This window comes from Eurypyga helias, unplaced genomic scaffold, assembly GCF_000690775.1.
Source record: "Eurypyga helias isolate BGI_N326 unplaced genomic scaffold, ASM69077v1 scaffold14328, whole genome shotgun sequence".
NCBI lineage: Eukaryota > Metazoa > Chordata > Aves > Eurypygiformes > Eurypygidae > Eurypyga > Eurypyga helias.
The window spans coordinates 38,581-59,746 of record NW_010267683.1 but is presented as its reverse complement, the minus strand read 5'-3'; the positions used below and the strand labels follow the sequence as shown (position 1 = coordinate 59,746).

The 21,166-nt window shown below is 42.8% G+C and overlaps 1 protein-coding gene across 1 annotated transcript; it reads left to right on the top strand.

The window, feature by feature from the left end:
• Nucleotides 1-5,452: 5,452 nt before the first annotated feature.
• Nucleotides 5,453-20,121, top strand: IL5RA (interleukin 5 receptor, alpha). Its single transcript, XM_010157520.1, has 10 exons — nt 5,453-5,534; nt 6,664-6,809; nt 7,393-7,531; nt 8,049-8,181; nt 8,257-8,447; nt 9,419-9,564; nt 10,227-10,362; nt 13,463-13,547; nt 18,102-18,183; nt 20,029-20,121. Exons 1-10 carry the CDS (start codon nt 5,453-5,455, stop codon nt 20,119-20,121), a joined length of 1,233 nt encoding a protein of 410 aa, XP_010155822.1.
• Nucleotides 20,122-21,166: the final 1,045 nt, after the last annotated feature.

The window sequence follows — 21,166 nt, the reverse complement described above, 5'->3', positions numbered from 1 at the left end:
GAGGCCGCAGCTGAACTGTGAGAGACGGCTCGGTGTAGTTTAAATACTAGGTTTGTGTTTGCCAGTCTGGATTGATTTCAGTTTCTTCCGATGTGTGGAGACATGAACAAGATAACATGGGAGACCTGGAGATTTGGTACAGCTCGGGGGGTCAGTCCTTCCTGCCTCACGCCTCACGAGCGTAATTTCACTGCCATGAATCACGGAATGATTTGGGTTGGAAGGGGCCTTAGAGATCATCCAGTTCCACCCCCCTGCCATGGGCAGGGACACCTTCCACAGGACCAGGTTGCTCTAAGCCACATCCAGCCTGGCCTTGAACACTTCCAGGGATGGGGCATCCACAGCTTCTCTGGGCAACCTGTGCCAGTGCCTCACCACCCTCTCTGTGAAGAATTTTTTCCTGATCTCTAATCTAAACCTCCCCGCTTTCAATTTAACACGTCACTCCTTGTGCTATCACTACAGGCCCTTGTAAAAAGTCCCCCCCCCCAGCTTCCTTGTAGCCCCTTCAGGTACTGGAAGGTGCTATAAGGTCTTCCCAAAATTACTGAAATGTCACTGCGCTTGCCCAACTGCACACCCCAGGGCTCTGGAGAGCCACAGCTCTCCTCGCTGTTCCCTCTACCACTCCTGCGAGGAGGCATCTCGGAAGGATTCAAAGGCGTGGAGCCTGAAGGAGGAGCTCACTCAAATGCAAGTTAATTGGGAGTGTGGTTCCCTTTGAAACCTGAATAAACTTCTGCCTCAGCAAAAAGAGTGCTACAGGTCTCTTGGTAAGTGGAAGAAACACTACACAGATCTATCCAGCCTTTGAAGCACCTCCCTGCAGAAAGGAGAATGCCTGCAAGCACAAGAGGTTTTTTTGGGAATGTCCTATTCCAAAGAAAAATCTCAGATCTACAATAATGTAGTCAGGCCTGTGTAAGAACATAACTTTTTCTTACCCTTTTTTTTTTTTTTTTGTGACTACTGTTTCTTTATATTAAGTTTTTGCTTCACCTATAGAACTTCTCTGTTTTCTACACCAACATTTCACTGTACCTGTCAGAGCTCTCTGCCCATTAATTAGCTGCTTTTTCACAGCCTGGCCAGACTTTAGGCAGTCACCTGGTTTACCTCTGTGCCTGATGGCAGAATTTGATTACGACTGTCATTCCTGGTTGATGTTTGTCTGTAGATGCCCAGTGACAGTTACTTTCAGTCCTTGGGCACCTGCTCCAGTGCCTCCCACCCCCAACACTGAAAGCTTGCCCTGATATGTAACCTGAATTTTACTTGCATTATCTTCCAGTCCCAGCCCAATGTGTTTGGAGAGCATGTGAAAGCCTTAACATGTTACATTTCTGCACAAGTCTTGTCTTAGCTTCTTTTCTCACTTTTTAGGTTCTCGTAGTGGCCTTTGCTGTGTACGGGCTTCTCTTCACCTGCTCCATGGCTCCTTAAGCGCAGTGCCTGATCTAGACTCAGTCCATGTGAGTGGAGGCTTTATCAGCGCTGTGAAGAGCGGAAGGATTACTTCATGTGTCTTGCAGAGGACACTCGCTTTTTGCTGGCTTGGGCTGCTTTTTTCACATTGTTTATTCCTCTTCAGTTTATGACCCTCCAAAACCCCAGATCTGCCAAACAGATACCTAATCAGCTGATAATTGATTATTTATAGCTAGTAATTTACAGCTGATAATGCCTAAAGGCAGGTGAGAGCTTGTCCATATTGAACTGCACCCAATTTCCATCAATTTGTCAACAACTTTCTTAATTCTAAGCTTAGATGCCAAAGCAGTCACCTCTCCCAGCTCGCGTCACCTGCGCGTTTAATAGGGTTCTCTGTACTTGCAAGCCAGGTTGTTAATGAATGGAAGCCATTAGCCTTCTCGTCCTTCTTATAACTCCAGTCCATATAGTCCCACATTCTGCAGGGTCTTCTCTAGGCCCTTGGGTTGGTTTTTGCTGCTTATCCTGTCTGTGTCCCTCTGTTCTCCAACCCTACGGATCACAGCTCAAAGCTGTCAGCATGAGGTTAGGAAGCTGGTCGTGCTCTGGTGTGGGTAACTTCTCAAAGTACCACTGATGTTCACATGGCTGTATGCACTGGACAAGATGGAATAGAAACACTGGACAAAATGTACACAGTTTCCTCTGTCAACGCTTGGATTTGATTTTCTAGGCAAAGAACAATTTGGGATATCAACAGTGGCCAGTAGGTAGCTGGCTATAGATTATTTATTCCTGCTTTTGCAAAGTTATTAGAGAATTATCAGACTATGGTGTATTACCTTCAATAAATAAAGTAAAACTATTTCTGGGCTAAACTGTGTGCTTGTACGGAGCCATCCATCCTGTGGTTAAATCCGTAGTTCCCTTTTTCAATGCATGCTTGTCTAACTTATCATCTGCCATCATTTCTGAAGTACCTATCACATTTGTACTTGAAAGACAGCAGTTATAAAAGAAACCCACAGGGAGATGACCCAGAGGACATTTGAACAAACGGAGTAGACTCTTCAGAGAACTTTTGAGAGTGCAGGTAACCTCCTGGGATATCTGTTGTAGTTTGGTTTTTTCTTGTTGTGCTTTGTTTCAAGACTGCAAGGGTCCTGCTTTTTAGTCAGCTTTGCCTTACAGAGAAAGGCATCTGGAATCTGCTTCTGACCAGTTGCCTCTGAGATAGTGGGACACGTCAGCTACAAGTAAGAAAATAATTACCTTGTAAAGACTGTTCTCTACGGTTTGGATGTCTACTGTCTTTAAGAAAGGAATATATCCTTTATCTTCTGCATATTAATTTTTACCATAGATAGCCAAAACATAATATAATCAAGGCTTTTGTTTGTCCTGAGAACTTACTATATCCATTTTTGTGAGGAGCGTCATCCTCTCGTAGATCTGTAGTTAACATCTTTACATGAATACACTTGTTTTGATTCTCTTTTTCAGTAGTTTCTCACATGAGTTTCTCACAGACTGCAAGGTGTTCTTAATGCTTTATATCCAGTTACAGATCAGTAAACTGCTGCTCAGACAATGTTAGATCTGTGTCTAATATGTGCATGCTGTTAGACAGCAAAAGTACCTTTGAAAAGCCGAGCTTTAGGATCTTTTTAAAAGTATAGGTTAAAGAATGTTCCCAGGAAGAATCAGAATCCTTATTTTTTGAAGACAAAGTACAAAAGTCTGTAGGTAGCCAAATCCACTTTAGGTAAACCCAAGAGAGACCCAGCTTTTTCAGTTGTGCTAAATGCTGGAGCAGTCCTGACACCAACAAACTGACATTGCTCGTTAGTAGCTGTGCATCCTAAGGAGCTGTAAAACATGAGGCTTTTAAAAGATATTTTTAAAGAATATATTGAAGTGATTGCTTGTTTTAAAAAATAAAAAGGTGAGTTCTTTTAGCAGTGGAAGTAATGAAGCTTCTTTCCCAAAATCTCATAGTTGCACCTGCTGTCTTATTTGAATAAGGCTTTGACTGCAGCTGAGGAAGCACAAGCTGTCCCTTCGTCTCCCTCCTGTGTGAGTGGAATGCACTTCAGTAGGTTATCTTGTCTTTCTCACTGAGGTACCTGGTTCACAAGAACTTCATCTACTTGAAACTGCTTCGTAGCTGCTGGTTTGGGTTGTAGGTGGTCGGTGGGAGACCTGCAATGAAGGTGGTGGGTAATGTTAATAGACAGGTAGGAATGCAAATGTGCTTAAAAGCACGTACATCTGGCAGTTGAGAGTTGCATTCATGCCAGAGTTGTCCTGGGGTTATTGCTGGCATGAAAGTGAGAACCTAGTTTTACTTTTAAATAGAGAAAAACAGTTATTAGTGTATTTAATAGTCTCCTCAGGTAAATGGGCTATACAATGTTTTTAGAAGCAGGGAAGAAAGCCTGCTGCCACTAATTTGTGCAAAAGCATATTGGAAATGTGTGTCATGTTCTAGCGGTTCTTTTAATTAGATTTCTCAGATAAAGCAGTATAGGTGTGGCAGAGGTGGTCAGAGATCAGGTTCCATTGTAAACTTGTGTTCACATAATGCTCGCCAGAGCAACATAATCTTGTGAAGCAGAGGTCTGTACGGTATTCAAGTGAGAAAATCCACAAGAACAGGCTTTTCATGAACGGTAATGCAATAGGACATAGTCTTGGAGGCGCGGTATAGGCATAAATGTACGGTGTGAAAAAACCCAGCACAACAATAATTACCTGATTGATGGTGATTCACACACATTTTAGAAGAACCAAAATGTCTGACCAAAATGCCTTTCAATAACCCAGCATACATAAAAGCAAACCCTGACTCCCCAGGAATAATCCATTAGCAAACTCCAGAGGTTCAATTAGCCTCACGCACATTTTGGCTAACAGAATAGTATATACATACACAATATGAATACAGATAATGAGTGGACTTGGACATTAAGAAACACACTGCATTGTAGATTATGTGTCATTCTAATGAACTCAGCGTTCATACACCATTTTGAAAAATAGGCACTGTATAGCAGAAGTACTCCAGCTGTGATCAATTGGAGTGCTTCCAGTCCCTGGGTTATTTATTGGAGGTTCAGGGAGAACTGATGGGTTAAAGATGCTTTCTCTGCTCATTACCATCTGAAAATATTATGTTTTCCATACAAGCAATTGCTGTAGTGCCCCAGGGAGGTAGTGTGATTGGGCTGGAGGGTGTATTTCTCTTTGGTAAGAACATTTTGGAAAGCTGCTGTTCTATATTTCCATGTTGTTTATATTAGGTTATACATGAATGATTACACACAGATTTTTTTTCCTCCCAGTACTTCATGAAACAATCTGTAGGAAGCATAAGAACATGCTGGGTTTAAGCATTAAAAATAGTCGTTCATTTAAATTAGAAACAAACAAAATAGTTTCTCTTACACCCAGTAATTAACACTGGAGAATTAGCCTTGAGGTGAGCACTCAGACTGTTTCTTTAGTAAGCTTTATTGAAATAGAAACTGGGAAGTAAATTCTAGTAAGTAGCCATTTTTTATATATAGGGGCAGCTAAAATATAGTTATTTCTGTTCTTGGAGAAAATGGGACTCTACTGGAAGCCAGTATACCTGAACCTGACTCACTCCTCTCGGTGAAGAGAGGCTCTAAGTCCGTGACTGCTGCTCTGGCCATCCACATATGACAGTTTGAAACCAGAAGCTTTTTCAAAAAGAGCTTACAAAAGCAAAGGGAGCAAAATGAAATGTGGTTGGTGGTACTTATACTAAATTTAGCTATAACAAGATGCATTTTCCTGCAAGAAAGGGAGAAGAGTCTATCCTATCCCCTGCAAGGTGGCAGTTTCATTCCTTTGATCATGTGGATATATCATTCTCCAAGGTTGGTGTGCTTAACACTTGGGATTGCGTTCACTTTTAGCTATTGGCTTCTGTAAAACGGTGACAAGGCACATGTGCTGATACATGGCTGTTCTCATTTACCATCTAAAGATTATGGCCAGCATGATGAGAGTTTTTCTGATACTCCTTTGGACCATGAGCTTGGTTCAGCCAAATGTACCTCAAGCTGCAGAAGGTAAGGCATTTTCCTTCTACCTGTGTGTAGCTTCAGCACCAGTGGGTGGCCAAGGCCCCTCTACGTGTTGGTCAAATGTGCTATTCTACTCATGAATGCTGAGTTAATGTTCTTCCTGGGACTGTTGTACCTCAGCTCAGTTAAACTGCTCCCAGCCAGTGTCTGAGAACTGTTTTGCTTTGAGAGGGAAGAGCCATGAGGCATGCAGATCTAAACTGTACCCTGCCACTTGCCCCCTGGGCTGGACAGCGGTTCCTTAGCTTAAGGGAACCTGGTCAAGGTGGCTTGTGTTGGGGTTTTCTGAGCCTTCACGAGGCAGTCTTCCTAATGCGAGGTGCATGTTTGAAAATTGAACTAAAGGTGCATCAAAGGCTGAAATCATGGGAGAAGAGAATCGGGATTGATGTCCCTCAGCTGGCTTGGAGATGGCAATTAAGGGAGGCCAGGCTCTGAAGAACTCTAGAAATGGAGGGAACTAGATTGATTATTGCACTGCCTTGCTATTTATATGCTAACATTTTCCCCCAGCATGAGATCTTCCTCATTTCCATATGAGCTCCAGGAATCCCTCTTGCCCTGTCATTTTAAGTTATCATTCCCATCCTTCTATGTTTTCTTCCATTTGTGCTTAATTCCTCTGTTCATCATTTTGTTTGTTCTCTCACATAAAACTTCTTGTGGCTGTCAGCCTTTCTCTTAGAAAGCCCCCTGATATGTTCTTCTGCAAGCTTGTGTGGGTGAGAATTGTTTGTATGGTTGATCACTTGCTCAGCCCCATTTCAGTACAGATGCCTAGTGTCTATGTGGCTATGAGAATCAATTTAATATCCTGAACCTAATTAACAAGCCAAATGTAATGCATTATTGTGATTTTCAAGTTGAAACTGTTGTAAAAATTCATTTTTTAAACTAAGTAAACTCTTGTAAGTAAACTCTTATTTTATGAAGTTCTGGTTGTTATTTAAAGATATTTTTCAAATATTAGAAGCATTTTATAAGAAGCTGTTGAGAGAATATAATACTGAAATTAAATTATTTGCCTGTATTGCTCATTGCTTGCAAACAGCTATTGCCCTAAACAAGTCACTGGATTACTATGCTATGAATATTTTTGTTTTCTGTCTTACAGTTCAGGTTTTCCCACCGGTTAACTTCACCATTACAGTCTCAGCGTTAGCACAGGTACTTTTACACTGGAAACCAAACCCTAATCAAGAACGAAAAAACTACACTATTAGATACGATGTGAAAATCCTAAGCCCTGTGCCTGAAGAGGTAAGATAAAAAATAAGTCCGGTATCCTAGGAAGGTTTAACTCCTCTTGAGTTAAACATATTACACCGAACCAGGGTGCAGTAGGTGTGATAGGTGTCTTGAAAGATTGGCCTGTTGAATCGCTTAGTCTTTTATATCATAAACATACAGATTGAGCACTGGAGAGATTCCGTTCATGCTTGTGGCTACAGCTCTGCTGGGACAAGGGTTAGCTTGGGAATTGGCAGTCTCTGCCACGTTCGTCTTGGCGGGGTGGGGGGGAAGCTGGATACTGTTTTTAAGTGGTATTGCTCCTCGTTCAAGTCAGCTCAATTCACATTAATGCCAGCGTATCATTAAAATGTCAGATCAAGTTTCATCACAGCTGTCTGCTATAGCCAAATTTTTTGAAAGATAAGGGCCCTGCTGTCTTAAATGAGAAACCTTACACACTCCTTGTGTGGATTATTTGTACTCTAGCTTTATTCACTTAATATAACCACCTAGGTGGCTGGTTTTTCCTTGCAAAGACTGGATCCGTTATGCAGGTCCCTTAATTTCCCTTCCATCACGTGCAATGCTTATTTGTTTTTTCAATTTCAAGTATGATACAAAGAAGACTCACAGTATCCGAACAGCTGCACTTCACAACGGTTTCTCTGCACACATACGGACGTTACTTCTCCATAATGACCTTCAGATGAGAAGTGACTGGGTCAAGGAAAAACTCCCACCTCCACCAGGTAAAAAGAAATGCAAGGGAGGTCTGAATTTGATGTCCTGCCCCAGCCTGTGGCCTAGCAAAAGGTGACAGGTTTAATGCTTGAAAAATACAGCACTTCCCTCTCTATCTGACACACTGATCTTAAAAATCCATTTAGTCCAGGTCTTTGTCTACTGCTGTGGAGCCTGGGGTACAATCTGTAGGTGCACGACATGGATAACCCGTATAAAATTTTCTAAAAATTCCTTGCTGAGGCTAAGTTAACCTGCTTTCATACGCTCGGGGGCATTAAAAGATCATGTTATGTTGAACTGCAAGATGTGCATGAAATGTGTAATGGTGTTGTGTGGTCAGCTTTACTTACACTGTTCGGGAATCTTCATCCATCCATGACTGATAGACCTGTATGATAAGGAAGAGAATTAGATACAATAGACACAGACATAATGGACTGAAGACTATACTCAAAGTGTTTTAGCAACGTGAATTTCTTAATAAGATTTTTCTTTCTGCTTTATAATTCCTTGATTCTCTAGGTGCTCCAGAGACCTCTGTCACTAACTTGTCCTGTGTTACTCGCATCACCATTTCTAGTTCTGTTTCTCTCCATTGCACTTGGCTTCCTGGCCGAGGGGCACCAGAGGATACAGAGTACTTTCTATTTTACAGGTTAGTATTTTCTGCCATTTTAATCAGCAGTGAGTTTTGTTAAGAGCATCATGCCTCACAAGTATTTTAATTTAGGTATGAGACATACACAGAAGAATGTCAAGATTATTTCAAAGACAAGTGGAACAGGAATACTGAGTGCAGATTTTCAGTGACTCATATTGATCCTGAAGAGATTGACAAACTCATTGTAATACACATTAATGGGTCTAGCAAGTATGCTGCAATTAAACCTTTTCAGCAGTTATTTAACCAAAATGCCATTGGTGAGTAGAAATAAATAATAGTTTTTAAAAAAAGTGTCTATCGGGATTTTCAAAAGATTTGTGAGTGAATATTACTGAATTGAATGGTTCTTGATGCAGGTGAAAGTATGTACTGGACTTGCATAGACATCTTAATAAAATTGGAAGAGATAATGAGACAGAAATGGATAGTTTTAATTAGCTTTGATTTTAATAATTTATTTTAAATTATAGACTGACAAAAAAAAAATACAATTAGTTATTGTTTGTTAGCCAAAGCATTTTTTCCAATATTAATTTTTAGTTGATTTAGTCAATATACCTTAAAGTACAGTTTCTACTGCCTTTTATTTTACAATCTTTCTTTAAAAGGAAAAAGAGACATAATGGACAAGATAACCAAGTCCTTTTAAAGAAAGGCACTAGTTTGTCAAATAAAAGGTAGTATCAGCCATGACTGTCTATAATTTTTTATCTACCCAAATAATTTCTTTTCCTTCATTAATTCCACTCCTTTCACTTTTTTGTAAACAGCTAACATTTCCCTTTTTCATGGCTTCACTAAGATAAAACACTTGACATATTTTCTTCTTGAAAATCATCCCCATAATAGCTGCTGATCCATTCCTTTGAATTTGCTCTAGTTTTCAGTAACTTTCCTGGTTACAAATGCTTTTTTTTCCTGAAAAGAAGTTTTTCTAACTCTTGTATCATAAATTTCATGCTTTTGTGAAAATGAATTTAATGAATTCCTGCCCCAGTAATCTAATTTTCCTAAACTTTAAAGTGAATTTTAAAAACTGTTTTGCCTTAACTATTGTTTCCAATATAGTTATTTCTCCTAAATCCTTGTATTTTCTGTCCAAAATATGAAATCAATTCAAGGATTATAGATCCTACTTGGAAACACTGTCAGATTATAAAGTGCTCCAATTGTTATAATTCAAACTTTGCTCTATAAATAACTTACCAGTACAGTTTTCTTTTTGTAGAGAAAGTGAATGTTCCCAGAAATGTCACTGTATTCTTAGAGCAAAATGATCTCCTGGCCACATGGGAGAAGCCAATTTCTCCTTTCGATAAAGAATGTTTTGAATACGAATTTTACCTCTTCAACTTGAAGTCAGGTAACAAGCAGGTAATTGCTTCGCTGATACCCAAGTATTACATAGCGTTCCTGTCTCTGAGCTGACTGCCCTATATAGCTAGCACTTGTCTTTATGCAACCTAGTGAAAAAGTCTGCATATCCATGGATATGTCACAAATTTATACACATTTAAAATAAAACCTGCTATTAGTACCTTCTTGAAAATATGGACTTTTGGTGAAACTTGTGTTCCATTTGTGACTAGGGTCCAGCAAAGCCAAAGTCTCATAAATTTTAATATTTTTTTTCTTTTTCTGGACATTGTTTATATCTGCAACAAACTCCCCCATAGAGGCCTAGGAAAGTGGAAGGACAAAAATTTGAGTCATTCAGTTTTCTGTATCTGGGCAGTAGGAGCATGGACAATTCTGAAAATCCAGCAATCTTAAGGAAGTCTTAAGGAGGTCCAGTGTCTTAAGGAAGAGTGCAACAATGAGACATCTTTCAGGAATTTTCCCTGAAATATTGGTGTATTATGAGAGAAATTACACCTATAAAAAGAGAGATCTTACTTCAAAAGCAAGGCCAGATGGTCACAGTTAATCTAGTAAAGGAGCTTAAAATAATAAAAAGATAAACATAATTAAAGTTTGTTTTCTGAACTGTTTAGTCTTCAGTAATCTATAACAGTACAATATTGTTTTTCTAACAGATACTGAAAATATCCTCAAATGACTTCCAATTACCGATTGATGTTACCAGCAGGTATTCCATACAAATAAGGGCTAATCATCACATATGTTGTACGAGAGGATTTTGGAGTGACTGGAGTGAAATTATTTATGTTGGTAAGAATGATATGCTTCTGTCTTGTAATGAATATTATTCCATTGCTGGAAAGCAAATTCTGCCTAATCATGAGCATGCACAACACCAAGTAATTTTAACACAAGCTAGGAAAATAGGTATGAGAAGAAAAGGAACGGAATTGTTAATGCCCAGGGGATTTAAATCTGTGTTCCACTGAAATTATATAAAAAAAAAAGTGTCTCCCAAACAAACTTTTGGACATGAGGGGATTTTTAGACAGTGTTTTGTTTTTACATGCTTATGTTTTCAGAGACTGCTTTAAACTAGCTTAAGGCTTAAATCCTAGGTAAGGCCTTTTAGTTCCTTAGTTTTTACATGTTTCCCTGGCATGCATTGTGATGTTCATTCTGGAAGTTAATATGAGTCAACATGTCAGCTATTATTTTATTGGAGCTCTCTGCACTCGTACAGGTTGAGGTTAAAAAAAAGACCATAGCTTTAGTATCTTTGGAACATGATAATGTGCCCCACTTTGTTCCGTATTTCCTGCTTGCTGAACATGTTTTTCTGGAAATAACAGTTTACTTATCACGGCACGTTATCAACTGTTTCTTCTTATACATCCTTCTCTGCTCTTATCTTTTGGGTTTCTTCACTTCCTGGTTTTCACTTAAAAAAAAAAAGTCCCATACGCTCTCCTGTTTACTATACACTTCCCTCTCACAGCTATTTGCTAGTGAATGCCAAGCAGCTGGTGTTTTGCCTCCTTACTTTAACACATCCCCTTGACCTTCCCACCTGTCTCCATGGCACTGACTAGCCCTTGGGAAGAAAGGCTCAGCAACCCAACCGCTCACCTGGGGTAGGGCCAGGGAGGGTGGGGGCTGACCAAATATCTCATTAATTAAAAACTGTGCCTGTTTATTAGCCTCATGCAACTCTCTGGAAAATATAAGGCCAACTTTAAGACCAGTAGACCTCTTCTGAGCCCATACCCTGAGAAAAAAAAAAACCAGCCTAGACCGCCCACCTTGTAACAGTAATCCTCCAACTTTGTTAAAAACTGAAACACGATTCTGGATCCTTTTCTTGGGTTGTGCTGATCAAGCCCTGTGAAATGTAGCCACATGCTGCCAAAGCTGGTGCTGTAAAACGGCACCTCGATACCAGCCATCTCTAAAAGGTTGTTTAGAAGCATTTACAGTCAAAGCAAGCTGGGTAAAAATTATTAGTGCAGCCAAGTAGGCTTGGCTACGAGCTGTGGGGCTACAGCTGCCAGGGTTCACAGTTTAAAAGACCCACAGGTCAGGCTGGGGGCTAAGAAGTACCTCACAGCACGTTTGTGCTGTCCTGATTCTGCTTTCCCAGCAAGGCTGAAAGATTTGAGGGTCCCTCTCTGTCCGCTGGAGCAATTTTGGAGCTTTCTCGGCTGAGCAGCATGATGATGACCGAGGAACATGGAAACATCACGCTTACAGATGCCTCTACTCACACGCTGCACATATCAAATATGGAAAATTCATTCTGATGGTAAAAAAAAAGTTAGTCTTCCATAAAATTTTACTTAAATCTCAAAAATATCCAAGGACGGGTCCACTTTTCAGTTTTCTATGAAAAGGGTTTTTAGAGGCTTGTTGCAGTTCATCGACACAATAAAGGTTACTGCGGAAGTCGCTGGGATTCAGTACGTACCAGCCAGTCTGAGTAGCGTTGCTGTTACCTTGCTCGGTGGCTCCCAGGAAGTTCATCTCTTCCCTCCATTTCATGAATTACGCGGAAACCTCTCACTTGGCAGGCGCATGGGCTCGTGCTGGTTCACAGGGGTGCGCAGGGCTGGCCTGGTACCTCCAGCGCGTCTTGGAGAGAAGCCCGAGGAGCACCCCAGGCGGGTCCCCAGAGCCACAGCACGGCCTCTGCAGTTGCTGCTTTTCCCACACCTTGCTCTCAGTTGCAACGAGACTTAGTGTGGCCTGCTCATGACTTTTTGGGACCAACCGATTCAAGATGAAACAGACTGAGGACCCCGCCATTTTTGGTTTAGCCAACGGGCCGCTTCACAGCCTTCACACTGGGAGGCTTAAAATTGGTTTATGGGACAAAATAAACCCTCCTAACCCATTTGTAATTGCAAGGTTGACTGCATGCCCCCGTCGGGGTGGTACGAAGGCACATGACGGATCACACAGGCCTACTCCTGCCATCATCCGCGCGCTGCTCTCGGGCACTGCCATGCAACCGCAGCTGTCAGTGGAGACAGGAGGCTCAGCTCCTCGTTTCTCAGAAACAAATCCAGCCAGAATTGGATATTGTTTTGTTTGCAGCACCCATAAACCCCACACTCCCGCCACTGGCCGATTTATGTCCTTTCAATTACCTGGTAATGGCAGCGCTGACACCTTGAGTAGGACAGGTTGTTATCATAAGCGCACACGGACTCGGTGGCCTTTTGTAAACACAGTTCAATGTAAATGTCTTTGTTATATGGCATAATGCGGCACAAAATAATGGTCGTGGTCACTGCGCAGTGCTTTTTCAAAACACAGGCATGGACCTTGACAGAAATACCTGTTGTCTGCTCACAGGCAGAGGCGGCAGAGAAATTCTTCCTGAAGAAACGTATCAGCGGCCAGCTCACAAGTAAAACAGGGAGTGTTGATGTCTATTTTACAGGCTAGTTTATGAAGCCGGAGCAATCCAGTTCTGGCTAGAAAGGATTAACAGAAATGAAGAACTGTTTAATGGAAAGCAAACTGTTTGTGCCTGAGATTATCAGCAAAGTGTCTTTGCTGAGTACCAGTCATGTGCTGGCCACGTGGCATTGCGTGTCTCGGGATGGCAGCTAACGGATCCTATCGTCCTTCTGGTGGGCCTGGCTCCTCAAGCTTCTCAGCTTCTTCTCTCCTTCCCAACAAGATGAAAGAAATTTATTGTAGAAATTAGAAAGCCAGTTTCCTGGAAATTGTTCTTGAACATTATGTTTTGTTTCTAATTCTACATACAAAGTCTTCATTGTTTGCGTGCTAATTTGTGATCTGAATATAATCACATAAAACAGCCAATGACATATTTTGCGAGAGCGTGTTTAAAATAATCTGCACTAAAGTAATATATTTAATTTCTTTTTTTCTTGAAATCCAGGGCAAAACAAACTGGAGAATTCCGTAGCCTGGATTCTTGCTGTACTTTGTGCGTCCACTTTGCTTGTTGCTATAATATGCAAAATGTAAGTATCGTTGTCTTGCTTTTAATTACAGTATGACCAAAGACTACGTGTTCAGCAAGTGTTGAAGGGAGGATGTTACAAGCTTTGCTTAATTTTAAGAAAGGGCAGAGTTTGGTATTCAAGCATAATTATACAAAGCATGAGTACTAAATAAGTAATAATCAGCCTCATTAATTACCAATAATAACATTCAGCAAAATTGGTGGGTAAAAGGATTATTCAATTTAATCTTACACTACAAAACCATATACGGAGTGAGGCAAATTTGTTAATCTCTTTGTCCTTATCTTGTTTCTTCACTTAAATGAGTCTAGTGGGTCAGTGATTTCCACAGGAGGGCTCTGCCTTTAACCCTGGTGAAAGCTGCTGAGAGCATCTTTCACATCTCAGAAGTGCAGGCTAGTATTTTCTTAGCCTTGCTTACTTCAGCCTGCAGACATTCGTGCTGTACTGGGCCCTGGGCATGTACTCAATTTCAGTTGACATCAAAGAGTGTGTTAAATGCTCTGAAGAGGTAAAAATTCAGTGCCTTTGTGCCTGCTGCTCCTCTTGACCTCTTAATAGGAACAAGTGCATTGAACTTTTGTTTGCTTGGAGTTGTTGAACTATTTGTTTAGTTTATATTTAATTACTGTGGATGCCATGTAGTAAAAACAGATGCAGTATAGCCAAATTTCCTGAAGTGTGCAGTGGAGAAACCCAGATACACTTTGGATTTTGGTAGATATGACTAGTCAAGTCATATGTGAAGAATTAAATAATCAGTGTAATTACAAGCTTCTCCCCTGAAACGTGCAACAAGCAGCAATTATCATTCCACAATAAACACGGCTCCCAGTAATGTAAATGCTGTTCTCAACTCTGCTACTTTCTTACTAATTTCTTTAATGCCTTTTAATTTATTGGTCATCCTTATGTATCCTTGGCTATTTTCCTTTCCATACCACATTTCCTTTATCAAATAACGGGCTTGTCTACAGGAATGTTATATTAGAATAACTGTTATTAACTCTCCCTGAAGTGTCTGGTGTCTATGATAACCTGTTCTTAAGTCAATTGAATTAACAGAGCAGGTTGCAATAAGCAATCCTTTTTGGAACAAGATAGATTAACTCCACAGACAGTTTATTCACATTGTGCTTCATATGCACTTGTTCCCAGCTATGCAGCCTTGACGTATTGGTGGAAATCCCTAAACTGCTCTCACTCACATCACTGATTCTTTTATGGATTGACCTGTGCATATAGCCGTATCTCCTCCACTGCTCCAGCCTCATCTTCATCAGCTCTCTCTCTTTGGGACAGCAAAACACCACCACCATTAGTTCCAACACTGATTTGTAGCAGTCATACCGCTCCATGTTTTCCTGTGGAGTTCTGCAAGTATTTGGATATTACACAGTTATCCCCTGCGGAGGTCCTGAAACAGATAAAGGGGGAGAAGTAGGTATAAGGGAAGACTTCTGCTCAAGGATCAGCTTGAGGATGCAGTACTGATGCATTTTATGAACTTTAATGCATTAGACAAATTTAAGCTAACTTTTCCAGGTTCACCTGCTTGATGCTACGTTGATTGTTTCTAGGACTTTCTCTCTGCCTGGCTGGTACATAATTCCCTAGCACCCAAAGGCTCATTACATTCCATCTTTGCCAAAGTGATTAAAATTTTATCTGCCTGCTGCACTGAATTTCATGAAGTTGCTAGCTTTACTCCACCCTTCCCAAGCTGCTTCGTGCTCAGTGTCCTTGCCACTTCTCTAATCCTCCAGCCTGCCCTGGGAGGAGGTGGGAAGCGTAAGAAGATGAAATGCAGTGCTCAGTCTGCTCATTTGTTGTATCTGCAGATATCAAAAAAGAAAAATAGAACAGGTTCCCTAGATCACAGTTTCATTAATACTCTCAGTTTTTACTGCTCTTGAAAATTCATGAAGTGTACTATGCAATTCAAGCCACAGAATCATTTCAAATTCCTTACAATTTGAAGACATTATAAGGAATTTCATTATAGCAAAGAGTTCTATAAATTTTTTTATGTACTTCCTGGCAATTGCAGGCATCAGAGATACAGACCACCATTTGGAAGAAATGCTTCAAGGCAAAGTAGCCCTTTGGGACTGTTCGGATAGTCTTTTCCCTTCACTCACTTGCTGTAGCTGATGGGGTTACTGCCTTGATAAAAAACACACTTGAATGTTTTCCTAGTTTGCCCTCTGTCCTTATGAATGAGCATCGTCTGTACTTTCTTAGGCTGTGCCTTGGAGGTGAGCCCACAGGGGGGTGTAGTTAATAACTGGCTCCCAGCCGCTCGCCACTCAGCTGACATGAGGACAGTCAGCAGCCCTCCATATCCTGAAATCAATGTGGTCATCCTGGCCTCCAGCAGGTACCCCTCCCTCTTCTGCACCCCATTCCAATCCACGGCCAGCCATCAACAGCCACAGGGAGGTCATTTGGAAAATGTCAGGGGGAATCTCGGGAGAGGCAAGACGCTGGAAAAGGTACTCTGACATACTGTGAAAACAAATACTTTATCAGTCTCATCATAGCGGTTACAAGAGGGAAAAGAAGAAGTTGTTCTCTTACTTATTTCTCTTTATTTATCTTTGGCCTTTTCATGTCACAGCCTGTGGGAAAAGTGGCATATTTCAGAAAGACAGGCACAGCACAATAGCTAGAGGCTCTGAAACACCGAGCTGAGGCATGAGGGTCCCGTGGGGTGTTTCCAAAGCCTGAAGGTCCCAGCAGCACTAATGGAAAGGGCCATGTTCTAACCTAAGTACAGACAAGCAGAGATAACTGGAACACTTTTTGTGACAAGATATTTAATCACATACCTCCAACTTTTCAGTGCCCTGCAAAAAGGAACAGGACCGTTCTGAGGGCACCAGTGTCGCCACCCCCACCAACGCCTCACTGCAGGCTCTTGCACCTGAGGGGCAAACAGCCCCATGAACACAAGTGTGCTTCTGCCTCATTCTGTTGGGCATTTGTGCACCCCTCCTTAAGTGTTTCCGTTCCAGAAGCGACATGTAACTTATGCTTTTTGCTGACTCAATAAATAATTTTGATATGGCTCCATCAAAATCTTTTCTTGACAAACAGCCCAACTAGAAATGCGCCAATTCCAAACAAACCCAAATCTTGTTGGTTACACTGCACAGCAATAGCACAAACCAAAACCACGCTCAGAGCTGCAATAAGATAGAGGTGAAATCATGTCACAAAGACCTAACCCTTAGCAGGAAAGCTGGGAAGAGTAGAGATGATGCCAGGTGCTGGAGTGATAATGCTGGCACTCATCCTGGTCCCACTCCTGAGTTACACCACTGCCACGTTACTGACCACACAGCTTGACTTGTCCTCTGCAGCCAGCCACCTCCCTGATGAGGAGTAATAATAGATTAAAAGAAAACTTGATAGAACTCAGATTTTGGAAGAGAGTAGCCATAAGGAGATAAGCGTTCAGCTAACCAGACATCAACCAGGAACACTGCCACAAAATAACCGGGGCAGAGGAGCAGGTCTGCCCTTGGTCCCAGCACCGAGGGTACAGGAGAGGTGCAGCTAGGGCTCCAGCTCGGCCACTTCTCTGCTTCATGGATATCAGCCTACACAGAACAGGTGGCCCATACTAATTCTGGGCTAAGTTCTATAATCTACACTCAGGCCAAGTTCCCATTAAAATCTGGCCCTATTTGGAGATCATGCTATCCAGGGGTAGAGATAGTGAGTGCATTTGAGCAACAGATAGATGATGTCTGTACTCTGGGATATATCAGAGACAAGAAAAAGTTCACTTGCAGCACTTGCTATCACAAAAACACATGTGCCTGTGTGCTTGGGCCAGACTCAAGAGTGTCAGACAAGAAAAGAGTATCTCAAAGGCTGTTAGCAGGATGAGTTATTGCACTGCTAAGCAGAACCGTTTGCTGTCAGCCATCTCTGGTCCCGTTCCTTGTCTCCTCCTTGTTCCCTCGGCACACAATTATTTGCAGTTGCTTTCGCACCACGAAACACGGGCAGATTATGTCCAGAAACCGAAGTCTGAGCAAGAGGCAGCCTGTCTTGCATGTCCAAACAAAGCAGATGACAACACAGCCCTTGGGAGGAACATGAGTGCGAACAGACAGATCAGAGCAATTAATTTCTCTCAAAGACAGGCCTATTGCTGGCTGTTAAAGCTGTGGCAGTGCCCCCTTGGACTGGACCTCGCGTCCCAGCTCTCTGCTGTGGCTGCGATGGAAGAGGCTGATGAGGGAGAGTGTCAGCTCACCGCCTCTTTGCCATCCGCATGTCCCCAGGGTCCAGCAGTGTCCTGGTAGGAATGGCACACCTGCCCAGTCCTCAGGCTGTCCGTGGGTGGACCATTATCCTTTACTTTGACCCCTTTTGAACCTGCTACAGCTGTCAGAGGCCGATGACTGAGTGGGGCAGGAGGGCTGGCAGTGCAAGGAGACGTGCCTTCTCGTGGGGCTGAACACATGCTGCTTGTTGGATATGCCATCCATCAGAGGAAGCAATTTTTTCACATCCTTTCACTACTGTTTTTTGCAGAAACCACGTATGGAGTAAACTGTTTCCACCAATTCCAACACCCAGCAACAAATTCAGAGATCCCTTCCCAAATGACTACGAGGTAAAATAACATTTTAGTCACTCTGTATTTTTTTGACTAGAAGGAATGCTTGTGTTTGTGTGCTGCCCTTTCCTGGTAAGGCTGGCAGCATATAGCTTGTTATTGCTCGATTAAAGCCTTTTGACCACTTTGACCAGTTCTAACATCCATTTAAAATGTGGGCTACATTGTGAAATATGTTGTGCAGAACATGCCAAGTGGGAAATTCGTGGGTGCAGTTAACGTAACGATACGCACAGCCCTGACGAGGACTATAACATCAAGCTAGCCATTGAATTTAGCCATCTGTGGAGCTGTTCCTGCAATCGTGGCTCTCACCTGACTGTGTCTCCACCTCCTCTGCGAGGACAGGTCCCAGCCTGGAGTAGCTCTGGATATGGCCTTGCTTGTAGATGAACTGTTTTGGAGAGTGGTTTAAAAACAAACAAAAGGATTAAGTGCTATTGCCAAGTGCTTTTCTAATATGCAACAAATTTGGGGCACAGGGTATCGTACCTACGGCTCTGCCTTTTGTACAGAAACGCAGTGCAGTTGCTCCTTCCACCCAGCACAACCAGGCAGATAGTTCTGCCTTGACTGGGACTGGAGGTGACTCCTGCAGAGCTGATTTATTTGGTGGAACCTCACAATGGGAAATGTTTTGGTCCTAATGTTAAGCTGGCCTTAAGCCTTATTATGTTTGCTTTTACTTCCTGATAAATACATTTGCCTCAGAGATAAGATAAAATTCCTTGTTGTCTGTTCAAGGGAAGTGCTGCTTAGTAACTTGATTTTAATTTGTCCCCTTTTCTAAGGGGTTTGATTTTTTGGCTATTGTTCTTATTCCGTGATCTGGTCAAGGAAACAGGCTTAAAAGATTATCATATAATGTTTGTTTTTAATTAAAGTCACTGGTGTAAAATAACAGGACTTAGGATATCACAAATAGGAATATAAGAAATAGCAAATACTAACACTGCAGATAAAACCTGTGAGCTTACAAAGGCTGTTTCACGTTCCCAAAAGCAGGACTGCCTTGTGCTTAGTCGTTTAAATAAAGTGAGCTCGGTGTGGGTAGGCAGCACCGGCTGGAGGCTTGCTGCTGGCACTGCGGCGCAAGGGAGGTGGCACTGGTGAGGACACGGCACTGGTGAGGAGACAGCCCCAGTGTCTCTGCTGAGATCACCTGGGAGAGTGAAACCCCCAGCAGCTGTTTGTTGTGGGCATTCAGTTCCTAAATTCGTGGTGTAAACAGCGGGGCGAGGTGATGAAAGCCCCGTGCAGCGTGGGAACCATGCTGTGCCCTGAGGAGCAGCTCTGCCTCCTGCCACCCCTGCGGGCTGCCTTCTGCGAGCCAACCCTGTTCTGCTCTGTACCGAGGGGTCAGGATCCGGCCTCACAAGCAGGCTTTGCTGCTGGTTATCCAGAAAAATTCACATGCCTCGTAACATACCCTCCAGCTCCTCCCAGGGCTCTCTGTCCTTGGCTACAGAGGGCTGTGTGGTGGGCGGCTGTGGTCAACTCTTTTCCATTTCCACAAAGGGAATTTGTGGGTGCAGTGGGCTGCTGGCCCGATCGATGAGCAGCCCCCTGAGAAATTCATTGGGAATGAAATTTCTGGTGAAACTCTTCTGTTGAACCCCATGCTCCTTCTTACCTCACTAAACGTTTTGGGTGAATCCCTCTTTAAACGCTCCAACTTGAAATGCAGCGGTTTGCAAAATGTTAAACGAGGGCTTTGCAGCATTTGTTTCATAACAAGTATTCAACACAGGCTTCACGTGGTACGTTGTGACTTCCTGAGCTTTAGTTGACAACCCCAGTTTACTGCTAGCTCACCAGTGAAATGCGATGTTTGCTTTCCAGAGAGCACGCACCTGCACCAGTGAGACGGAGACCGAGTTCGGCAGCTTCGCTGAAGATTTTTACTGCAGTGCCCTCGACGACTCTGTCTTCTGAGAGGCTGTGGGGCTGGTGAGGCCTCGGCACATCACCCAGAATCACTGGAGCGGGCTTTGTGTCACCTCCGCAGCGATGGCGTTTCCAGCAGGGGAGGAGGAACTTGCTTCCACGAGGTGCCTTGTGTAATCATAAACAAAAAGGCCCAGTTTAAGCAGGATGTAAGTACACGGTACAAGGGCTGTGTATGAAAAAAACATGCTGGGAAAGAGCTAATGTCTTTTTTTTTTTTCTGGTTGGCAGCTTAATCTTTTGGATTTTTGTTTTGTTTTAAATACCGCTGACAATCCAAGATCCAAAATGCAACCTGGGACTTGGCACAGCCCTGTGTGTAGCAGCAAAGTACACAGCTGTGGTCCCTGGCAGTGACCAGGGTGGGTCAGGTACTAGGAAAGGAGTAAACCAGGCTGTACAGCACCCCAGGGCTGTCATCCCAGGTGCTGCATGGCTACAGCACGTCCCTCGTGAGAGTGGGGACGCACACTTTGCGATGGAATAGTGTGAGCTCAGCAAATAACCCGAATAACCTCCCTGGAAATGCAGTTCACTGATGAAGGGAGTGACTGGCTGTGCTGTGGTGAGCTGTGAGCCATGCAGCCGGACCGCTTCTGTGTGGGGACTGAACAGTGCACTGGCCAGGCTGTGCCCAACGTGGCAGCATCCCTCTTGTACTGCAAAACGGTACTTACTTGCTTTTTAACTAAACATAGTCCCAACTTTGGGTGTTGGGAAAGGGCTGTCTCACTTGTAGGACTTCATAAACCCCAAAAGCCTCTGGATTTTGTAGGCTGTTTAAATAAGAGAAGGTTAGTTTGCTTATGCAGCTGCTGTACAATTAGGGTCTTGTTATTTTTGTTCACACAGCTAGCACTTTGCCTTGTTACTTTTGTACACACAGGTATCTTACCGCCTTGCTATTTGCATGCCTGCAGCTGGCACCTTGCTGCCACGGGCACAACTCCCCAAATCTCAGAGTTTGTGGCAGGTTTGGCAGGTGGCCAGGGGTGTGTGCACTGCAGGCCTGCAAGGAGCACCGTTTAAACAG